The sequence below is a fragment of the Stigmatopora argus genome, chromosome 21 (assembly GCF_051989625.1).
Source record: "Stigmatopora argus isolate UIUO_Sarg chromosome 21, RoL_Sarg_1.0, whole genome shotgun sequence".
Lineage (NCBI taxonomy): Eukaryota > Metazoa > Chordata > Actinopteri > Syngnathiformes > Syngnathidae > Stigmatopora > Stigmatopora argus.
In genome coordinates, this window is record NC_135407.1 from 10,782,850 (window position 1) to 10,800,412 (window position 17,563).

The 17,563-nt window shown below is 42.5% G+C and overlaps 1 protein-coding gene across 3 annotated transcripts; it reads left to right on the top strand.

The window, feature by feature from the left end:
• Nucleotides 1–462: 462 nt before the first annotated feature.
• Nucleotides 463–17,067, top strand: LOC144066891 (triple functional domain protein-like). 3 transcript variants are annotated; one of them, XM_077590306.1, is made up of 11 exons: nt 463–12,580; nt 12,805–12,850; nt 12,903–13,010; nt 14,120–14,189; nt 14,271–14,360; nt 14,449–14,541; nt 14,914–15,022; nt 15,109–15,289; nt 15,360–15,454; nt 15,616–15,740; nt 16,658–17,067. In XM_077590306.1, the coding sequence occupies exons 2-6, from the start codon at nt 12,807–12,809 to the stop codon at nt 14,449–14,451; spliced, it is 315 nt and encodes a 104-aa protein (XP_077446432.1). In that variant the 5' UTR covers nt 463–12,580; nt 12,805–12,806; the 3' UTR covers nt 14,452–14,541; nt 14,914–15,022; nt 15,109–15,289; nt 15,360–15,454; nt 15,616–15,740; nt 16,658–17,067. The 3 variants fall into 3 exon arrangements, with proteins under 3 accessions (XP_077446432.1, XP_077446431.1, XP_077446430.1); XM_077590305.1 differs by having other exon boundaries at nt 463–12,850; XM_077590304.1 differs by lacking the exon at nt 12,805–12,850.
• The last annotated feature ends 496 nt before the right edge of the window (nt 17,068–17,563 follow it).

Genomic DNA, 17,563 nt, shown 5'->3' on the forward strand with positions numbered 1-17,563 from the left:
AGTTTCCAAGAAACTTGGGCAATGCTAGTAGTAAACTTCAATGACTACTCAGAAATTCAAAATTATGCATTTTCATAGATTATATTTGGAGAAAATTGGAATTAAAATTGTACATGTGCTCCTTGTCAATGCTGCAGGCCACATTTTTGTGGGACTTGTTAGACCAGTGGTTCCCAAACTGGGGGGCGTGCCCCCCTAGGGAGGCGTAAAGAGAATTCAAGGGGTGTGTGAAGTCATCTGCTAAAAAAATGTTTAAATAGATTATAAGAATAATAAAATCAAAGAACAAATATCTGCCATTAAATACATGCGAAATATGATTATAGCAGTCCAACGGTCCAACCCGTTTTCTATTAACAGAGATCTGTTTTCCTGAACAATGCTAAGAAATAAATGCAATAAAATAAAATAAGGTCACATGAGCAAAAGAGGAAGTGGGAGGGGGGGCGTGCGGGTCTACTGGAAGCAAGAAGGGGGGCGTCAGGTAAGATAGTTTGGGAACCACTGTGTTAGACGATAAGTTTTGGCATCTGACTCCAACGGCTAAAACTGACTTATCGACTTAACAATGGTCCATATTCAGCATCAGTATGCTGCCACTTCGTCTCGTGTGAGTTTGTGGAGAAGAAAGTACATTCACACTTGGATGCATTTAAGGTAAGTTTCCACCTCTTGCTCCACCCGAATATGGCATCTACCGCAGTTTGAAGTTGTTCTTGGACAGTCTCCAGTTGCAGCGCTTGGGTGTAACATGCCACGTCATCTGCAAAGAGGCTGCTGTGTACGCCACTGGGCAGGGTCTTCGTGAGGTCATTCACTTATATCAAGAAGAGTATTGGCGAGATGACCGACCCTTGTGGTACCCCTTGGCGAAAGATCCCAATCTTACTTCTCTGTCCGCCGAATGTGACAAAGTTGACTCGGTTGGATAGCCAGCTCTGCACCCACCTGACAACGGTGTGTGGTAGCCCCACTTGGGTCATTTTCCAGAGTAGAGCATCCCGCCAAACCTAGGTCGTATGCCTTGCTGAAATCGAACAGCGCCAGCATCGTTCTTTGCATCGGCTTGGCCTAGAAACCGTCGCTGATTGTTTGTGAAAGTCGTAGGAGTTGGTCTTCAGTGCTCCTTTGCGGCCGGAAACCGGATTGCTCTGGTGTCAGGAGCCCTTCTCTTTCCAGGTGGTAAATCAATCTGTTGGTCACCATACGTTCCATAACCTTTCCCATTGCTGAGGTTCGACATATACCGCACCGAAGGGTGCTGCCTTCAGGCACAGCCACTGCTGGGATGAAATGGTGGAAGAACCAGTCCTCAAATACAGCGAGTGTCGCCCATGCCTTCTTGTTTGACATCCAGATAACGGGGAGAGAGCTTTTCGTCACGTTCTTCAGGGCTCGAGGGTTAGCTGCCCGGTAAACTAGCAGCGGCTTCAGCTTGTAGCTCCCTTCGGCATTCTCCCCAAGCATTAAGGTTAGGCGATCTTTAGCCGTTTTATATCCGGGCATAGTCTTCTCCTCACGGCTAATGTAGGTCTTCTCTGGCATTTTCTTCCAAAAAAGACCAGTTTCGTTGACATTGAAGATCTGCTTAGCCGAATAGCCACCCTCCTCAATGATCTCCTTTAACACTTGGGGGAATTGCTCGGCAGCCTCTTTGTCCGCGGATGCTGCCTCTCCGGACACGGACACGTGATGGAGATTAGCCCTCTTTTTGAAACGGAAAAACCACCCGTTGCTGGCAGAAAACGTTTCTTTGGCAGCGCTTTCCCCAGCCTTAGCCTTGACATCCTCAAAGAGAGATTTGGCCTTCTCCTGAATGAGCATAAGGCTCAGAGGAATATGCCGCTGCTGTTGATACTCGAGCCAAATGATGTGAAGTTTCTCCACCTCTTCTATGATTTTCCCTCTTCTTTTGCTAATCATCGTCGATTGCATCGGCACTGCACTTTTCACGTGTGCCATTATACGATCTCTGTTTATAAATGGTACTGACAGTCGAACGATTCAAATAGTACGCCCGTGCAATGCTCACCATTTTCTCGCCCGCATCAAGCTTCTTTATTATTGCCACTTTTGTTTCAAATGAAATGGCTTGCCTCTTCCTTGCATTACCATCCTCACTAGAAGCCTTTCTCTTTTCACCAACCATATTCAATGTAATGGATGCACAAGATATTTGATGATAAAAATGAAAAAGGTTCTTTGCTCACTGGAGATACGTTCAAAATACGTCACGCACTTGCGCAACTTGCGCAACTTACGCACTGCAACGAACTGGGCAGAGGAAGGTAGATGCTGGGTGAGCTGCGTTCCCACAGCGCCAGGCGTCGGTATTAGCGGCGGAACGAAGCACTACTCTGAAAAAGGCGCGAAATACAAAATTGGACTTACGAACATTTTTCGACTTAAACGCAATTTTCATACATGTTCGTATGTACCGTTGTTCGTAAGTTGAATGTTCGTAAGTAGGGGAGCATCTGTATATAGACGTGGCGGCACTCTTTACCCATTAGCCGTCTCAGGGCGGCAGCTTGAACCTCCTCAGGTTTCTCGTATAGCCCTGTGGCTAACACAAAGTCCTCAAATTCAGCACGAAAAACGTCCCAGTTCTTTGCCAAATTCCCGGACATCTGCATGCCCTCCGGTGCCGGAATCATACCGCTTGCCATTGCTTTAGTTTTTTTAGCCAGCCACTCCTGACACCATGTTTCAGATCGTGTCTTTATTAGAATGGCAACAAACAACAGCGCATGGCATTATGGGTAGAACTGAGAATATGTTAAAGTGATGACCCACTAGGTGTCACTATACATTACTGTAATCTGTAACAGTGACTTGAACTTATTCACCCACATGTCTGAGGCCTTCAGGTCAGCCACTTCTGCTTCAAAATCTCTGACGGAGACACCAGGGATGTAATTCAGGTCGGCTGTGTTCACTGAACACTCGTTTGGATGGGTGATGAACTTAAAAAGATGAGTGTGCTCATGAAATTCTCCAAAGCGTGCTTTGAAGGACGGTAGGAGACTGGATGTGCAGCCAGCTAGCTGGTGGAGATCAAGGTTTTGAATGGGCTCACTTGCTGTGCATGCATCTTTAAACTGGCTCAGTTTTTCAAAATGTAGTAAAAGACCTGTTTCAAGATCCGTGATGAAAAGCTCCAGCTTGTTTTCAAAAGCAAATACAGCTTGTTGAAGGGATAACACTATTTCCAACGCCTTGCATTTTCACGTTGAGTTGGTTCAGATGTTCAGTCAGATCTACGATATAGTAAAACTTGAGGAGCCACTCTGTCGGCTAGTTCAGGATGCCCGACGCTTTTCATTTCAAGGAAAGTCCGAATTTCGTTCAGGCAAGCCGCAAAACTGCTAAGCACCTTCCCTCTTGACAACCAACGCACATTGCTGTGCAAAAGCAGACCAGGATAGTTATTTACAACTTCATCCAGCAGTGTTTTAAACTGGCGATCATTTAAGGCTCGGGGAACAATAAAGTTGATCACATGAATGACCAGCGACATCACTTCACCAAACGGCTTGTCACACATCTGAGCACAAAGTGCCTCCTGGTGTAAAACGCAATGGAAACTTAGGATGGGTCTATTTTCATGTTCACGGAGAAGCGCCACAAATCCTTTGTTTTTCCCCACCATACACAGAGCACCATCAGTACACACAGAAGTTTATCCATAGGTAGACTTTTTTCTTGAGCAAACTCCATGAAAGACTTGAATAAATCCTCACCTTTTGTGGACCGTTTTAATGGCAGAACAGCAAAACTTTCTTCGCGCAGTGTGTCACCAACAGCATATCTTGCAATCACGCTGAACTGCGACAAATGGCTCACGTCTGTTGACTCCTCCAAAGCCAGAGAAAAGAACGGCGTTCCATTTATGTCCTTCACTTGCGTTTCCTCCACTTTGTTTGCCATCACGATAGTACGATCATGAACAGTTCTTGCCGACAGAGGCATGTCTTGTATCCGTTTGATTATCTTGTCTTTGTTCGGAAGATCATCAAAAAGTTCATTGGCTACATCCAGCATGAACGTTTCAGCATACTCTCCATCTGTGAATGGTTTTCCGTTCCTCACTATTGCTAAAGAACCAGCAAAGCTAGCCGAATTATAGTCACCTTGCCGGGTCCATACGCGGAGTTGCTGCTGGCTAGCTTGCACCCTGCTCAGAAGCTCTTGGCACGCTTTCTTTCTGCTCTTTCCCGCAGGGTATTTTGATGCAAAGGTAGCGTGGCGCTTGTTGAAGTGCCGCTTTACATTCGACCGTTTTAACGATGTAATTTTGTCATTGCAAATTAGACACACCGCAGAACCTGCTCTCCCCACAAAGGCGAATTCTTCGGTCCATTTGTCCTGAAATGTACGATACTCGTCGACTTTTTTTCTTTTCGCCATCTTCTTCGTCGAAGGGTTAGCTTTGAGCTAATGACCGAGCAGACGCAGTCTCAGACTGATTCAAAAGAGGGTGTTTACCTGTTTTACCCAGCAACTGCAAACGTAGGCCAGTATCATCCAATTAAAATAATTGACAATTGCTCCTGCAGCCCTGAACAGGACATGTGCAGTGAAAAATCGATGGATGGATTAAAACAAGTGAGAATATTTTGTTTTATCTGCGAGCCGTATGCAATCATCAAAAGAGCCACATCTGGCTCGCGAGCCATAGGTTCCCGACCCCTGGCATAATCGATGGTTTGAAGCTTGAACTGAGCTTCATAAGCGTGCCTCTTTGTAGTATAATTCATTCTTCGTTTTGCAATTGAGCACATGCCCACACTAGTGTATATATAGGAACCTTGTAGGGGCATGGCTTTAGCGTCTTCTCCCACACACACCCTCCGCAATCCTTTCCCCACCAACGTCCGCCTTCTCTATATAAGAAGCGTGTCGGCAAAAAGTGCTCAGTCAGGCTCCGGAGCTCGGAGCTCACACAGGGCGCTCTGCATTATATGACGCCCTGTCTATTTTGGAGAAAATTTTAGACTTTAATGTGCGCCTTGTAGTCGTGAAAATACGGTACTAAAATGTGTTTAATAGTACAAAAATTAGACCGTTTTCCCGGAGGGGAGAGAGAGGGACAGGGAGACAGAGACTTTTTGCATGGCAACGTGCTCGTAACATAACTTAACTTATAACATAAATTTAAATGAACTTGGATTAATATATACAGACACTCAAACTATGTTTAATCTAACTTTACCCAAAACCTAAATTCTAATCTTGTTTTAATTTTTATTTACCTTTCTTCTCCAGGTTGGCTCTTTTTGCTCCGCCTCCACCCTGACTTTCAGCAGGAGTTTTTAAAAGGAACTCATTGAGGGTTGTTTGTTTTTGCCTTCCCTTCAAAATATTTCGAAAATGACGCGCACAAATGTCCTCACAATAGGATAACGCGTGACCGCTTGTCAGGGTGGTTCTTTTCTACAAAATCAGAAAACTCTTGCCACTTCGCTAGCATGTCTTTGATATCCTTTGTAGCCAGGCGGTCCCCCTCTTCCACCTCTTCCTCGCTATTGAGTTCCCGCAACACCTCCAAATGTTCACTCTCCTGGAGCTCGATTAATTCCTGTGTCATCAGTTCTTAGTGGTGCTCGGCGACAAGGTCATTCACATTTGCCTCGTTAACCTCCAGCCGCAAGGAATTTCCAAGTGACACGATATCATCCATGACAATGAGTTCATCATGTACAGCAGGGGCTGCTGTTTCGAACACTTCAAAGTCTTAGCGGAAGCTGGCCACAATTTTTTCCATGCTGTATTAGGAGTTCGTTGTGTGTCACCCTGCCATGCATCGTTAATGGTTTTCAAGCAATGGACAATATTAAAGTGGTCTTTCCAAAATTCACAAAGTGTTAGATTTGTGTTAATTAGATGACGAGGCATTTGGCTACTTTGGGGAGTCGCGACACGCCGCCAGTCGCTATCCTGTACGAGTTGACGAGGTCCAATTTCTTGGGCGGCAGGAGGAGAGTCACCATACCCGCCAGGTTAGGCACCTGACCCGCCATATAGCAGGAGCCTATCCCCGCTCGATGCTAGGCTACCACATTGTCTGAAACAGCGACATGGCCACATGAACCAGTACCAGCAGATCGCGGGTCCTAAACCCGATTTTATCTCCGCCAGCACTAGAACCAGACACCATGCCCCCACTCAGGAACCAAGGGAGGGCTGCGTTATCATTGGGTATTCGTCCCGTATTGCATGCTCTACTTATATCCAATTGACCTATCCTATTGTCAGCATACTGTGAATATGCTGCTCATGTTCATGTAGACATACTACTACATGTTCTTATTTAGTGTTAAATTGGGTACTTTTACTGTTATTCACTAGCCACCACTTTATTAAACGCCACTCATTGATTACGTTATTGGCCGCCGCATTGATACTATCCTACATCATAATACCATTTTAACCTTACTTAAATACAAAACCCCTACTATGTTTGTTACTTACATTACGTTTCATTTTACTACTAGTCGCCGCTTTTCCATTAAACGCCGCTAGCAAATACACTATTAGGCATCATACTTGCCCACCCCCCATTATTTTAGCGTTACTCTATTACGTTGTATTTTTATTTTACCTACTTACCTACTTACCAAAAGTCATGTTCGACTTTGCCTCTCGTCATCGCTTTTCCATTAAGCGCTGCTGGGCCTTTAACCTATTAAACATCTTATTTGCCACACAACCCTCAAATTACTTTACTCAATTTTGTTACATGCCCCTACTTGCTGATTTAAATTAGACGTTATGCTCTACTTTGCCACTAGTCGTCGCTTTTCCATTAAACGTCGTATGGCCATTACACTATTAGGCATTTATCACTACACCCCCCCCTTATTATTTATCTTTACGCTATGCTCTACTGCTATGATTAAAAATTAGCTTTGGACCATTACACTAACAGGCAGACATTTGCCATGCCCCTTTTTGAATTACTTTTACCCTATATCACATTATGTCTTAAAGTTATCAGGTTATTTAACACTTTACCACTAACAGGCAGACAGTTGCCATGCCCCTTTTGATTTAACTGTACCTTATGTCATTATGTTAGTTTTACTATTTCCGGACTCTAATCATTACTCTAACAGGCAGACATTTGCCATGCCCCTTTTGATTTACTTCTACACTATATCGCATTAAGTCACAAAGTTATCTACGTCATTTTAAACTTTAACACTAACAGGCAGACATTTGCCATGCCCCTTTTACTTTAACCTTACGTTATTTTGTTAATTTTAAATTTCCCCGTATGCTAAGTTAGACTATAGTCGGCTCTATATGTAATTACCAACTTCTTTTAACTCTATCATATTGACAAAACACACCATCGGCTCAATTTAACCGGAAAAACACACATTGAGTAATACTCGGCTATCGTCGGCTCTATATATACATACCAACTTACTTTAACTCTATCATAATTTAACATGACAAGACGTCGGCTATATTCCGCCGAATAACGCAACATTGAGTACCAATCACCCCACACTGAGTAATACTTACCTGAACCACCGGCGATTATACTGCCGCACCACACACTCTATAAATATTTCACACCACACACTTATATAAGTTAGGACACGCGCTACTTAGAATAACTTACACTGCACTCATTATATACATCTATTTACACCACAGCGTCCGCTGTGTCACGTTTTCTTTGCAGATAGCTAAACGCCATCTTTACATCAGGGCCAGGTGGAGCCTAGATCTTACCATCACTCTACTGCATTTTCTCACATTGCCCTCAGCTTACCTTCATCGTCGTAGCCCCTGATAAAATCCCTTAAAACATCAAGGGATAACATTACAACCCTTCGACTTAACACTTTGGCAAGGTCCTTAGCCCTCCGCTTAGTCACCCCTAGTTCTTTTAGCACTCGGAAGTTACCACTGAACCACTTACCCCTGGTCCCAATCGGGAACCCTCTCACCTTAGCTTGCACTCCTCCGACCTCTCTTGCGACCTGCTCCGCTAGTGGTGTGTAATACTCAACCTTTTCTTTCGCTGCATCCTCCAGGGTCTTTGGGCCAAACTCGTACCGCACTGTAACATCGATAATCATTACTTCCAATCCTTTAACACATACCAGGTCAACTATTCTCAAATCCCCTCCAGGTGTGTTGAGCCTGTACTCCCTCGTAACCTCCCAGTCGCACCTTAAAGCTTCTTCTGCCAACATCTTACATACCTCATGATGCCTGCGGATCCTGCTCCTTTGGACTAGCGGACATGTACCCAGGATGTGCGAGCATGATTCCAACTCCGCATTACACCTCCTGCACGTCGCCTCACCTTTAGGTCTCCCTCTTGCCATGAACTCCCTGGTTCTGACAACCCCTGCTCTTAGGGCCAACGCTTTCAAGTAATACCCCTCGTCAAATCCCACAATGTGGGGCCTCCCCACCCACGCATTGCTTGTCGCATCATTCTTAAACACTTCAATGCCTACCCCTTGTACTTTAAGTGCACCCCACTTTAACATCTCATCACTTTGCCAATCTGGATGAGATATCTGCCCTCCTCCCCTGTTGACTACCTCTCCCTCATTATTTACCACCGGCATATCTTCCATCGCACCTCCCGCTCCCTTCCACTTACCTCTCCATCCACTGCTCTTTACGGTCTCGCATGCCGCTTCCTTTACCCACCTTTCATCGGACTTTGCCATTTTACACGTTCTTTTAACCTGGTTGAGTGGTATCGCTCTGGCTAGTCGCGTGGTCGCTAACCCTCCATCCTTCATTCGCGAGTAGATGATGCCATCACCTGTCGACATTGGCAGGCACAGCCATTTCTTTATCCTCTGCCTCACCATCCTGTCCGCCACCTTTAGCGTAGTGATCGGCACTTCTCCATGGTCCGCCCTGTAGACTATTTTAGGCATAGCATACGCATTAAGTATTCTTACCTTCTACGACGGCTTGAGTCGGGACTTGTCTATTCTCCTAAACCAGTCCTCCATCACCGGGATGATGTCGGGCTCCTCGATGCCACAACTCGGACCTACCTGCACTCCCAGATACTTCACAGTCTCACCCGCATCTATTAGATGAATCGGCTTGTCCTTTATCCTCCACGGCTCACAATTATTCACCACACCTTTGTGTAGAAAGAACCCGTGGCACTTCTTCGGCTGGACTCGCATTCCTGTATCATCACAAAACTTTTCCAGAATATTAATGCATCCTTTCATCCTATCCCAGCTGTCACTGAGTATTACCAAGTCATCGGCAAAGGCTAGCGTTGTTGTCTGAGCGTCACCACGTCTGAGGCCAAGTCGGCTCCTTTCTAGTGTCCGAATAAGCAGGTCTAAACCCAGGTTAAATAGTAGAGGCGATAAAGGATCACCTTGCTTAACCCCCACCTTCATGTCAATGGGTTGGGTTAATGTCCCCCCACACTTGATCACTGTTGAACATCCATCGTACAATTTCCCAATTATTTTGATGATTTGTTCATCAATTTGACGTGTGGCCAATGAGCTTTGGATGTGCTTGTGAGCGATGGTGTCAAATGCCTTTTCAAAGTCAATAAACGCTACTGCTAGTGGTGACTCCTCACGCCTGGCCCGCTGTACGCATCTCTTGAATATGGCCAGGTTTTCCGCACAACCGCTAGCCTCTGCCAAGAACCCCCTCTGTCGTGGGCTTACCGGACACGCTTTTACTAACCTCATTGTAATGATACGTCCAAACAACCTTAATACCATGGATCCAATTGTGATCGGCCGCCATCCTGCTACTTCCTCCAGCTCGCTCAGGTCATCAGACTTGGGCAGTAATTTAGTCCAGCAGCGCTTGACATTCAGAGCACTGGGCAGAAATCACATCGCGTCAACACCCACCGCGGGCCTTCACATCGAAGCATTTCTTGAATAAATACTTCGTGTACAGTTTCTTCAAGTTTGAAATTACTTGTTGGTCCATGGGCTGGAAGAATGGCGTGGTGTTGGGCGGTAGATAGAGGACCTTGATGAAGTTGTATTCATCAACAATTTCCTCTTCGAGACCAGGAGGGTGACCAGGGGCATTGTCGAGGACCAGGAGACATTTCATTGGCAGGCTTTTCTCGGTCAATTACATTTTGACTGCCGGAACAAAGCACAGATTAACCATTCTGTGAATAAATGATGCGTAACCCAAGCTTTAGAATTAGCACGCCACATCACCTGGAGTTTTTCTTTCGAGATATTTTGTCTCTTGAAAGCACGTGGGTTCTCCGAATGGTACGCCATCAGCGGCTTGATTTTACAGTCACCGCTGGCATTGGCACACAAGGCTAGAGTTAAGTAGTCCTTCATAGGTTTATACCCCAGTAGTCCCTTCTCCTCTGCCATGATGAATCTTCGCCTTGGCATCTTCTTCCAAAAAAGACTAGTTTCGTCGCAGTTGAACACTTGTTGGGGGATGTAACTTTCCTGGGTGATAATCAAGGCAAATGTGTTGATGAATTGCACCGCGGCTTTCAAATTGAAACTTGCTGCTTCCCCTTGTCTAATAACCGAGTGTATTCCAGATCTTTTTTCTTTTAAATTTTCGAACCAGCCATGACCCGCTTTAAAGCAGGGGTGTCAAACTCATTTCGCATCGTGGGCCACATACGGCCTAGGGAGATGTCAAGTGGGCCGGACCATTAAAATTATACCATGCTCTGCTATAAATAACCAAAACATCATGTCTTTCCTTTGTTTTGGTGTAAAGAAGCACAAGAACATTAGGAAAATATTGAAATTTAATGAACTTTTATCGAATAAAATATGGGTACGCATCTTTTTGGGTCACCCGGTACAAAGTAAAGTAAAAAGGAATGAATTAAGGAATATTAAAATGTAATAAAAAATGATGGAAAGGCTGTAAAACGCAAAAAATAATTAAAAGTGGACAGAGATACTGCCACCGGCTGCCACATGATGGCGCCATCTTGGGATAAAAAATGAATGTCACTGCGCCGGGGGAAATTATAGTTATTCCTTTGGAAGGCTTCTTGTCCTTAATCGCGTCCTTCTGCTTCAGGATGGTGCATATGGTTGAAGTATTCCTCTCGTATTGCCGAGCTCGTATTGCAAACTCCGTGACACGTACATCACTCATATTTTTCAATTATTTCGCGCTTAATATTGATTGTCATTGTTTGCCTTTTCTTTGCACAAGTCTTCATTTTACCTGTTTGCTTTGGATCCATTTTTGTTCACTTTGTATTATGATGCATTGACTAACGGGGGAAAAACACATTAAAATGCAACGCTCCGCCCAGTGCTCGTAGATAGCAGTATGCACGAAAGAGATGCAGCAAAAAAGACAGTGCGCTAAAATCATAAACAGCCTCTCATGTCTTGGCCACCTGGCTTTCTCGTATCTCAAGGTAAATATTTGCTCGAAATTTTACTCTTATCTCAAATTGCTCGTATGTCGAGGTACCACAAAAATTGTAAAAGTGCAACCTTGAACAAAGTATGCATGTGGGAATTTTAATTCAAATTTTCTCTAAATTTTATCTGTGAAATTGCAAAGATTCTGAGACTGTGTAGTCACGTAGGTTCACTTCTGGGATTGACCCACCTTTCCTGAAAACTATGAAAAAATCTTAATTTACATTGACCTGCAACCTTGAACAAAAAGTACGCATGTAGCATTTTTTTATTCCGATTTTCTCAAAATTTAATATGTCTAACTGCATAATTTTGAGGTTGAAAGTAATCAGGGAGGTGTACTACTAGGACTGATCCATCTTGGTTGGAAACTGAAAAATTCTTCATTTAAAGTAACTCAAAAATGAGTCCTGCAACCTTGAACAACGTACGCATGTAGTAATTTTAATTTCAATTTTCTCTAAATTTAATTCGTGAAATTGTATAATTTTATTTGTGAGTCGTCAGGGACGTTTGCTACTAAGATTGACCCACGTTTCCTGGAAACTGAAAAAAATCTTTATTTACAGTCCTACAAAAATGGGACCAGGAACTTAGTACACATGTAGCAATTTTAATTCCAATTTTCTCATTTAATCACGTGAAATTGCATTATTTTATGTATGTGATTAGTCATGGAGGTCTACTAGAATTGACCCACCTTGCCTGGAAATTACATAAAATCTTGATTTACAGTACTGCAAAAATGGGAACTGCAACCTTGAACAAACTACGCATATAGCAACCAACCGCAACCCTTTTGAGGATGCGCAGTATGGAGGATGAAATGGAAAAAAATGGGGAGTCACATAATATTGTACTTGCGTAGTGAAGTGGGTATTTTTTTAATCGTGACATTTTATTTCATTTTTAAATAATGAAAATGCTGGATCTATATGGTGCAGTTTTTTTACTGTTGAGTTTTTTTTAAAGCACTACATGCACACGGAAGTCAGCCGCTGTTTCAACACTTCTGTTTTGAATGGAATTACCGTAATGCTTGGATTCAGCAGGCGGGCTATTTTGAGCGTCCGCTCATTTGACCACGAAAAAATGAATGTCCGCTGGCTTGACCGCAGTGAATGGATGTCATTCCTGACACAAGATAAACACAGAAAAAAATCTGCTTCCAAAAAAAGGTATGTGGCTCATTATCCATTTGTGAATTATGTAGTATCATTTAAAAAGTTGTTTTTTTTAAATTATTTATAGAGGTTTTGTTATTTGTTTCTGAATGGAAGATGTAAATGCCAATAATATCGCTTATTTTCAATTGTAAATGTCCTCACCCATGCCTACTTTGCTTTATCAGTCGCTAGCACATTCATGCCTTTTTTTATTTTTATCATGTTCGTTGTGGCAGAGATGATTCGAGCAGACACGTGCAAGGCCTGGTGTAGCGCATTGACGTAAGTTTATTTTAGACAATCTCTAACCAAGTTACTTGTGTGGCATTGGCAGATTTTCACATGGGCGATGCGGACCAACCAATAGGATCCCTCCAGGAATCAGCAAAATGCAACACGTCATCTTTGGGAACCTGCTGGACCTATATGAATTCCACCACAAGTAAACAATGTGACTTTTCACTAAAAATGAAACCTAAAGCCTCTTATGTCAAAGTTGGGTGTGTTTATATTTTCTAACGAGTTGACAAATCTTAATAAATGAGGCTGCTCTTAGTAAATTCTTAAAACTTTAAAATATTTTTTTTAGTATGCATGTTCTTATTTAATTGAGACTCCTAAATCTTTGATGTTGATACAGACGCTCCCCTACTTACGAACGAGTTACGTTCCGAGCGATTGTTCGTGAGGTGAATTTGTTTGTAAGTTGCTCAGTGCTATATTTTGTATTATAATTTATGTTTAAGGCCTATATAAGTATATTGAAGGTTTATATAAGTATGTTTAAGGCTTGTAAAAGTAACACACAGTATTGTACATGTACGTATTAAGATAAATAAAATGAAGTTTAACTTACTTTTGGAAGATGTACTCGATGCTTAAGGAGATGGTGGAGGAGGAGAAGGATTTTATATCATAAGAGGGTCTTCGTCGTCGCTGGAATGGGCTTCAAAAGTTACTTCCTCCTCCGTAACTTCAATGTAGGAAGAAGTTGAGGGTCGAGGAGAAGAAGATGAGGGTTGATGAGTATCTTCCTTGGAGGATTTACTAGAAACTGGCCGAAAGAGGCGATCTAACGCCGATTGCACAGTTTTCTTTTTTTTTTTTTCATCATAAATGATGAGGTAGCACTGTATGGCATCATTCAATTGATTTGCAACTTCTGTGTAACGTTCAATATTTGGGTCTTGCTGCTCGAAGAGTGCGATGGCTTTATCTATGAGCGAAAACCCCTTAGCCAAGAGTTTCGTCTCGAATTTCTTCATGGGGACAGGCGTTTCTTCTTCCTCCTCCTCGACATGTTGCTGAGCCTCCTCCCTCTCACAGCGCCAAGCGTCGATATTAGCGGCGGAAAGAAGCACTACTCGGAAAAAGGCGCACAATACAAAATCTAACTTGCAGCATCTCTTTCCGAACATTTTTCGACATATGCCTTATGCGCAGACATGTTCGTATGTACCGTTGTTCGTAACTCGAACGTTCGTAAGTAGGGGAGCGTCTGTATATGCCATTCACTTTTTCAAATGTATTTATTAACCATCTCTTTTTCAGCACCTTTCTCAAAGAACTGGAGAAATATGAACACATGCCTGAGGAGTTTGGACGCTGCTTTGTCACATGGGTATTTATTGCTTTATCCATAACTACTATCCTGCTGAAAATTGACCCATAACGATTCCCTAACAATTTATCTTGTTTGCAGGCTGTGAAGTTTCAGTTCTATGTGGATTATTGCAAGAACCATCCACGATCCTCTAAGCTCAACATGGTGCTTTCTCAGAACTATTTTGATGTAAGTTAAATATCAAACTGATCAAAACTTGACTTCAGGACACAAATTTTCATGATCTTAGTCTTTTCTCTCTCTCTGTGTTAAACAGTAAATTCAGCAAAAACACCAATTGCCAAAAACGATCACCTCCTACTTGCTGAAGCCTGTACAGATAATCTAAAAATATCCACTCGTGCTCAAGGTAAGTCCAAAAATGGTGGTAAGATTTTAGTGTTCTTCAGTAAACCAACATTAATTGCATTCTTTACATACTCATATGTGACATTCAGCAAAACCACCACTTCCAAAGGTGTCTGATTAAACAACAATACAGTGGTACCTTGAGATTCCAGCTTAATGCGTTCGGGGACTGAGCTCGTATGTCGATTTACTCGTATCTCAAATCAACGTTTCCCATAGAAATGAACTAAAAAAAATTAATTGGCTCCAACCTTCTGAAAAAAACACCAAAAACAGGATACTATTGCAATGGGAATTCTTTTTATTTGTTGTACAGGTAATTGGTGAACTGAGATTCTGTGGAAGCATGTTATTAATGCTCTTCATTTTTTAGAACCTCCTGGAAACGTGTGAGAGGAATAGCAAGCTCGAGGAAGCCGTGGAGGTGATGCTTAGCATTTCCAAGGCAATCAATGATGCCATGCATCTTTCCTTGGTGCATGGTAAATGAACACTTGGCAAGATGGCCACACATTTGCTTTTCATTGATGTATCATTTTCTTACATTGCCTACTTTACCCTTCTTCAGGGTTTGACGAGAGCATCAAAGAGGAGCTGCTCCTGGAGGAGTCCTTCAAAGTGTGGGACTCCAAGTCACCCTTCCGAATGGGCAGAAAAAGACACCTTTTTCTTTTGGAGAAGACCTTGGTTTTCTGCAAGGTGGCCATGGACACCAAGGGAAAGTGCAAATACTAAAGAGAAAACTTAAAGTGAGTAATCCTTCACACCATTTTTATATGAACAAAATCTGTGAAAATGATAATCCCATTGCCTCCTCAGCTCTTCAAACTAAATGTGATAGAGCACGTGGAGGGAATCCCCGCAAGTTTGCACTTTCGATGGGTTGCCCATTGAACAACCTCATTGTTCTCAAGGTTAGGTGCTCTTCACTCTCTCTTTGAAAGTAAATCAGAAAACAAATATTGTAACTCTTAGAGTAATTGAAATTCCAGCGAATAGTTTAGGATGCTTATGTGGTTCTCAAAAGTGGTCCAAAAGGCCACATTTTACTTTTGCCTGTCTTCCAAATCAATAGGCATCCACTGTTAAGACCAAACTGGAATGGATCGAGCACATCCGAAAGCTGATCCATGAACAGACCAACTTCCTGGGGGCAGGACTGAAGAAGCCTCTTTATATTCCTAAATTCAAGCACCAGAGGTATTGAAGTACACTCCTACAATATACAGGCACTTTTTGGTTTAGGTCTACACACTAAAAGTGGTGTTATGAGTCATGACTGAGTCGACTTAAGTTTTTTTTTTTTAAATGAGCCATTGTCTTACTTTTTTTTTTCTATCGACTTAAAATGTTAGCGCAGTGTACTTGACCCAACTGGTTCCACGATAGAAAATAGTTTGGTCAATAGTAAACAGTTTTTTGAAAAAACAAAGACGAATTATAGCTGCTTTCTTGGCCCTCCCATTTGACGTGTGTAATGACTTGCTATACTTCCTGCATTCCAACCTATGTGCCAATTTTGGATACGACGCAGCCGTAAGTAATAAAGAATTGAAGTTATTGCAGCGCTGACTATTTGCTTAAATCAAACCGGAATTGTCAAGATTTGGGACTGAAATTTCTGAGATTTGACTTCATGCTTAGTGTTTTTTTAATCACTGTGGCCTCACAGGTCTGGGATTGAAGGTTCGATCCCAGGTGGGTGCCTACTGTGTAGAGTTTGCATCTTCTCCCTGGGCTTGCATGGGTTTTCTCCGGGTACCCCGTTTTTGAAAACTCTAAATTGCCCCTAGGTATGAGTGTGAGCGTGAATGGTTCTCCGTCTCCATGTGGCCTGCGATTGGCTGGCCACAGGTTTAGGGTATCTATCCCCTGACATATTTAGCTGAGATTTGCTCCAGCACCCCCCTCAAAATCTGTGGGGATAAGCCATACAGAAAATGTAAGAATTTATTTCTAGAAGTACAGGGACCTGCTTTAATGTTTTGAGATTAGGATTTAAGATAGTAATTAGGATAGTAATTTGTTATTTACACATACGTTCATCATGTCACTTACTGCCTGGTTAAAATAGATTAATAACAGAATTTAAGAGGTGTTGTTTATTGTGTTTTAAGGGGTGAAGAACATTTGAGAGTCCATGTGAAAGCGGTGAACTTCAGTGGCCCTGAAAAGCTTGACGAGCCCGCCTCCAATAAGATTGGGGATTGCCACATGATGACACCCGACCTAAAGCTTGCATCAAGAAACAAAGGCATTCTTAAAGTTAATCAACCAAACAAAGAACACTTGGAATAAAAGAAAGTCACCTTTAAATTGAATTAATTAAATGTTTGTATTTAAATATTTTAGACTTGTAACTTTATTGCTTGTGGACAGTCATATGTTGTTAAATATATTTGGAGCGTATGGAATAAAAGAAAGTCACCTTTAAATTGAATATTTTTGTATCCCCTTCCCCCTATTGTACAGTTCATATGATTGCTTACAGACGTTTGTATATAGTTTGATATTTTTACAGAATTAAATGTCTTATCTTCACAGAATGTTTTGCTGTTATTTATTCATTCATCTTCAATACTGCACATTCTCGAAAGGGATGCGGGTGTTGTTAGAGCCTAACCCAGCTGTCTTCGGGCGAAAGGCAGACTACACCTAAGGCTGGTCGCCAGTCAGTTATAGGGTACACAGAGAGACAAAGGACCATCCGCACTTTCAATCATAACTGCCACTAGTGGGAATCGAACCCGCGCCTGCTTGCGCAGAAGTCGGGTGAGTGAACTTCTACGGCACAAGATGGCTTCTGGGTTGTTTGTTGGCAAATATTGTATCTGTTCAATCATTATGTATATAATTGTTAAATATTTTAAAAGAAATGTGTGTGTGGGTGGGGTGGTGTTCACCAACACAATTGATATTACTTTATTATTTGATTATACTGCATTAAAATACAAGTTACATATACTACTTATATTTTTCTTGTTCAATGAGCCACTGTCATTTCAAATTCTGGAAAATACAGA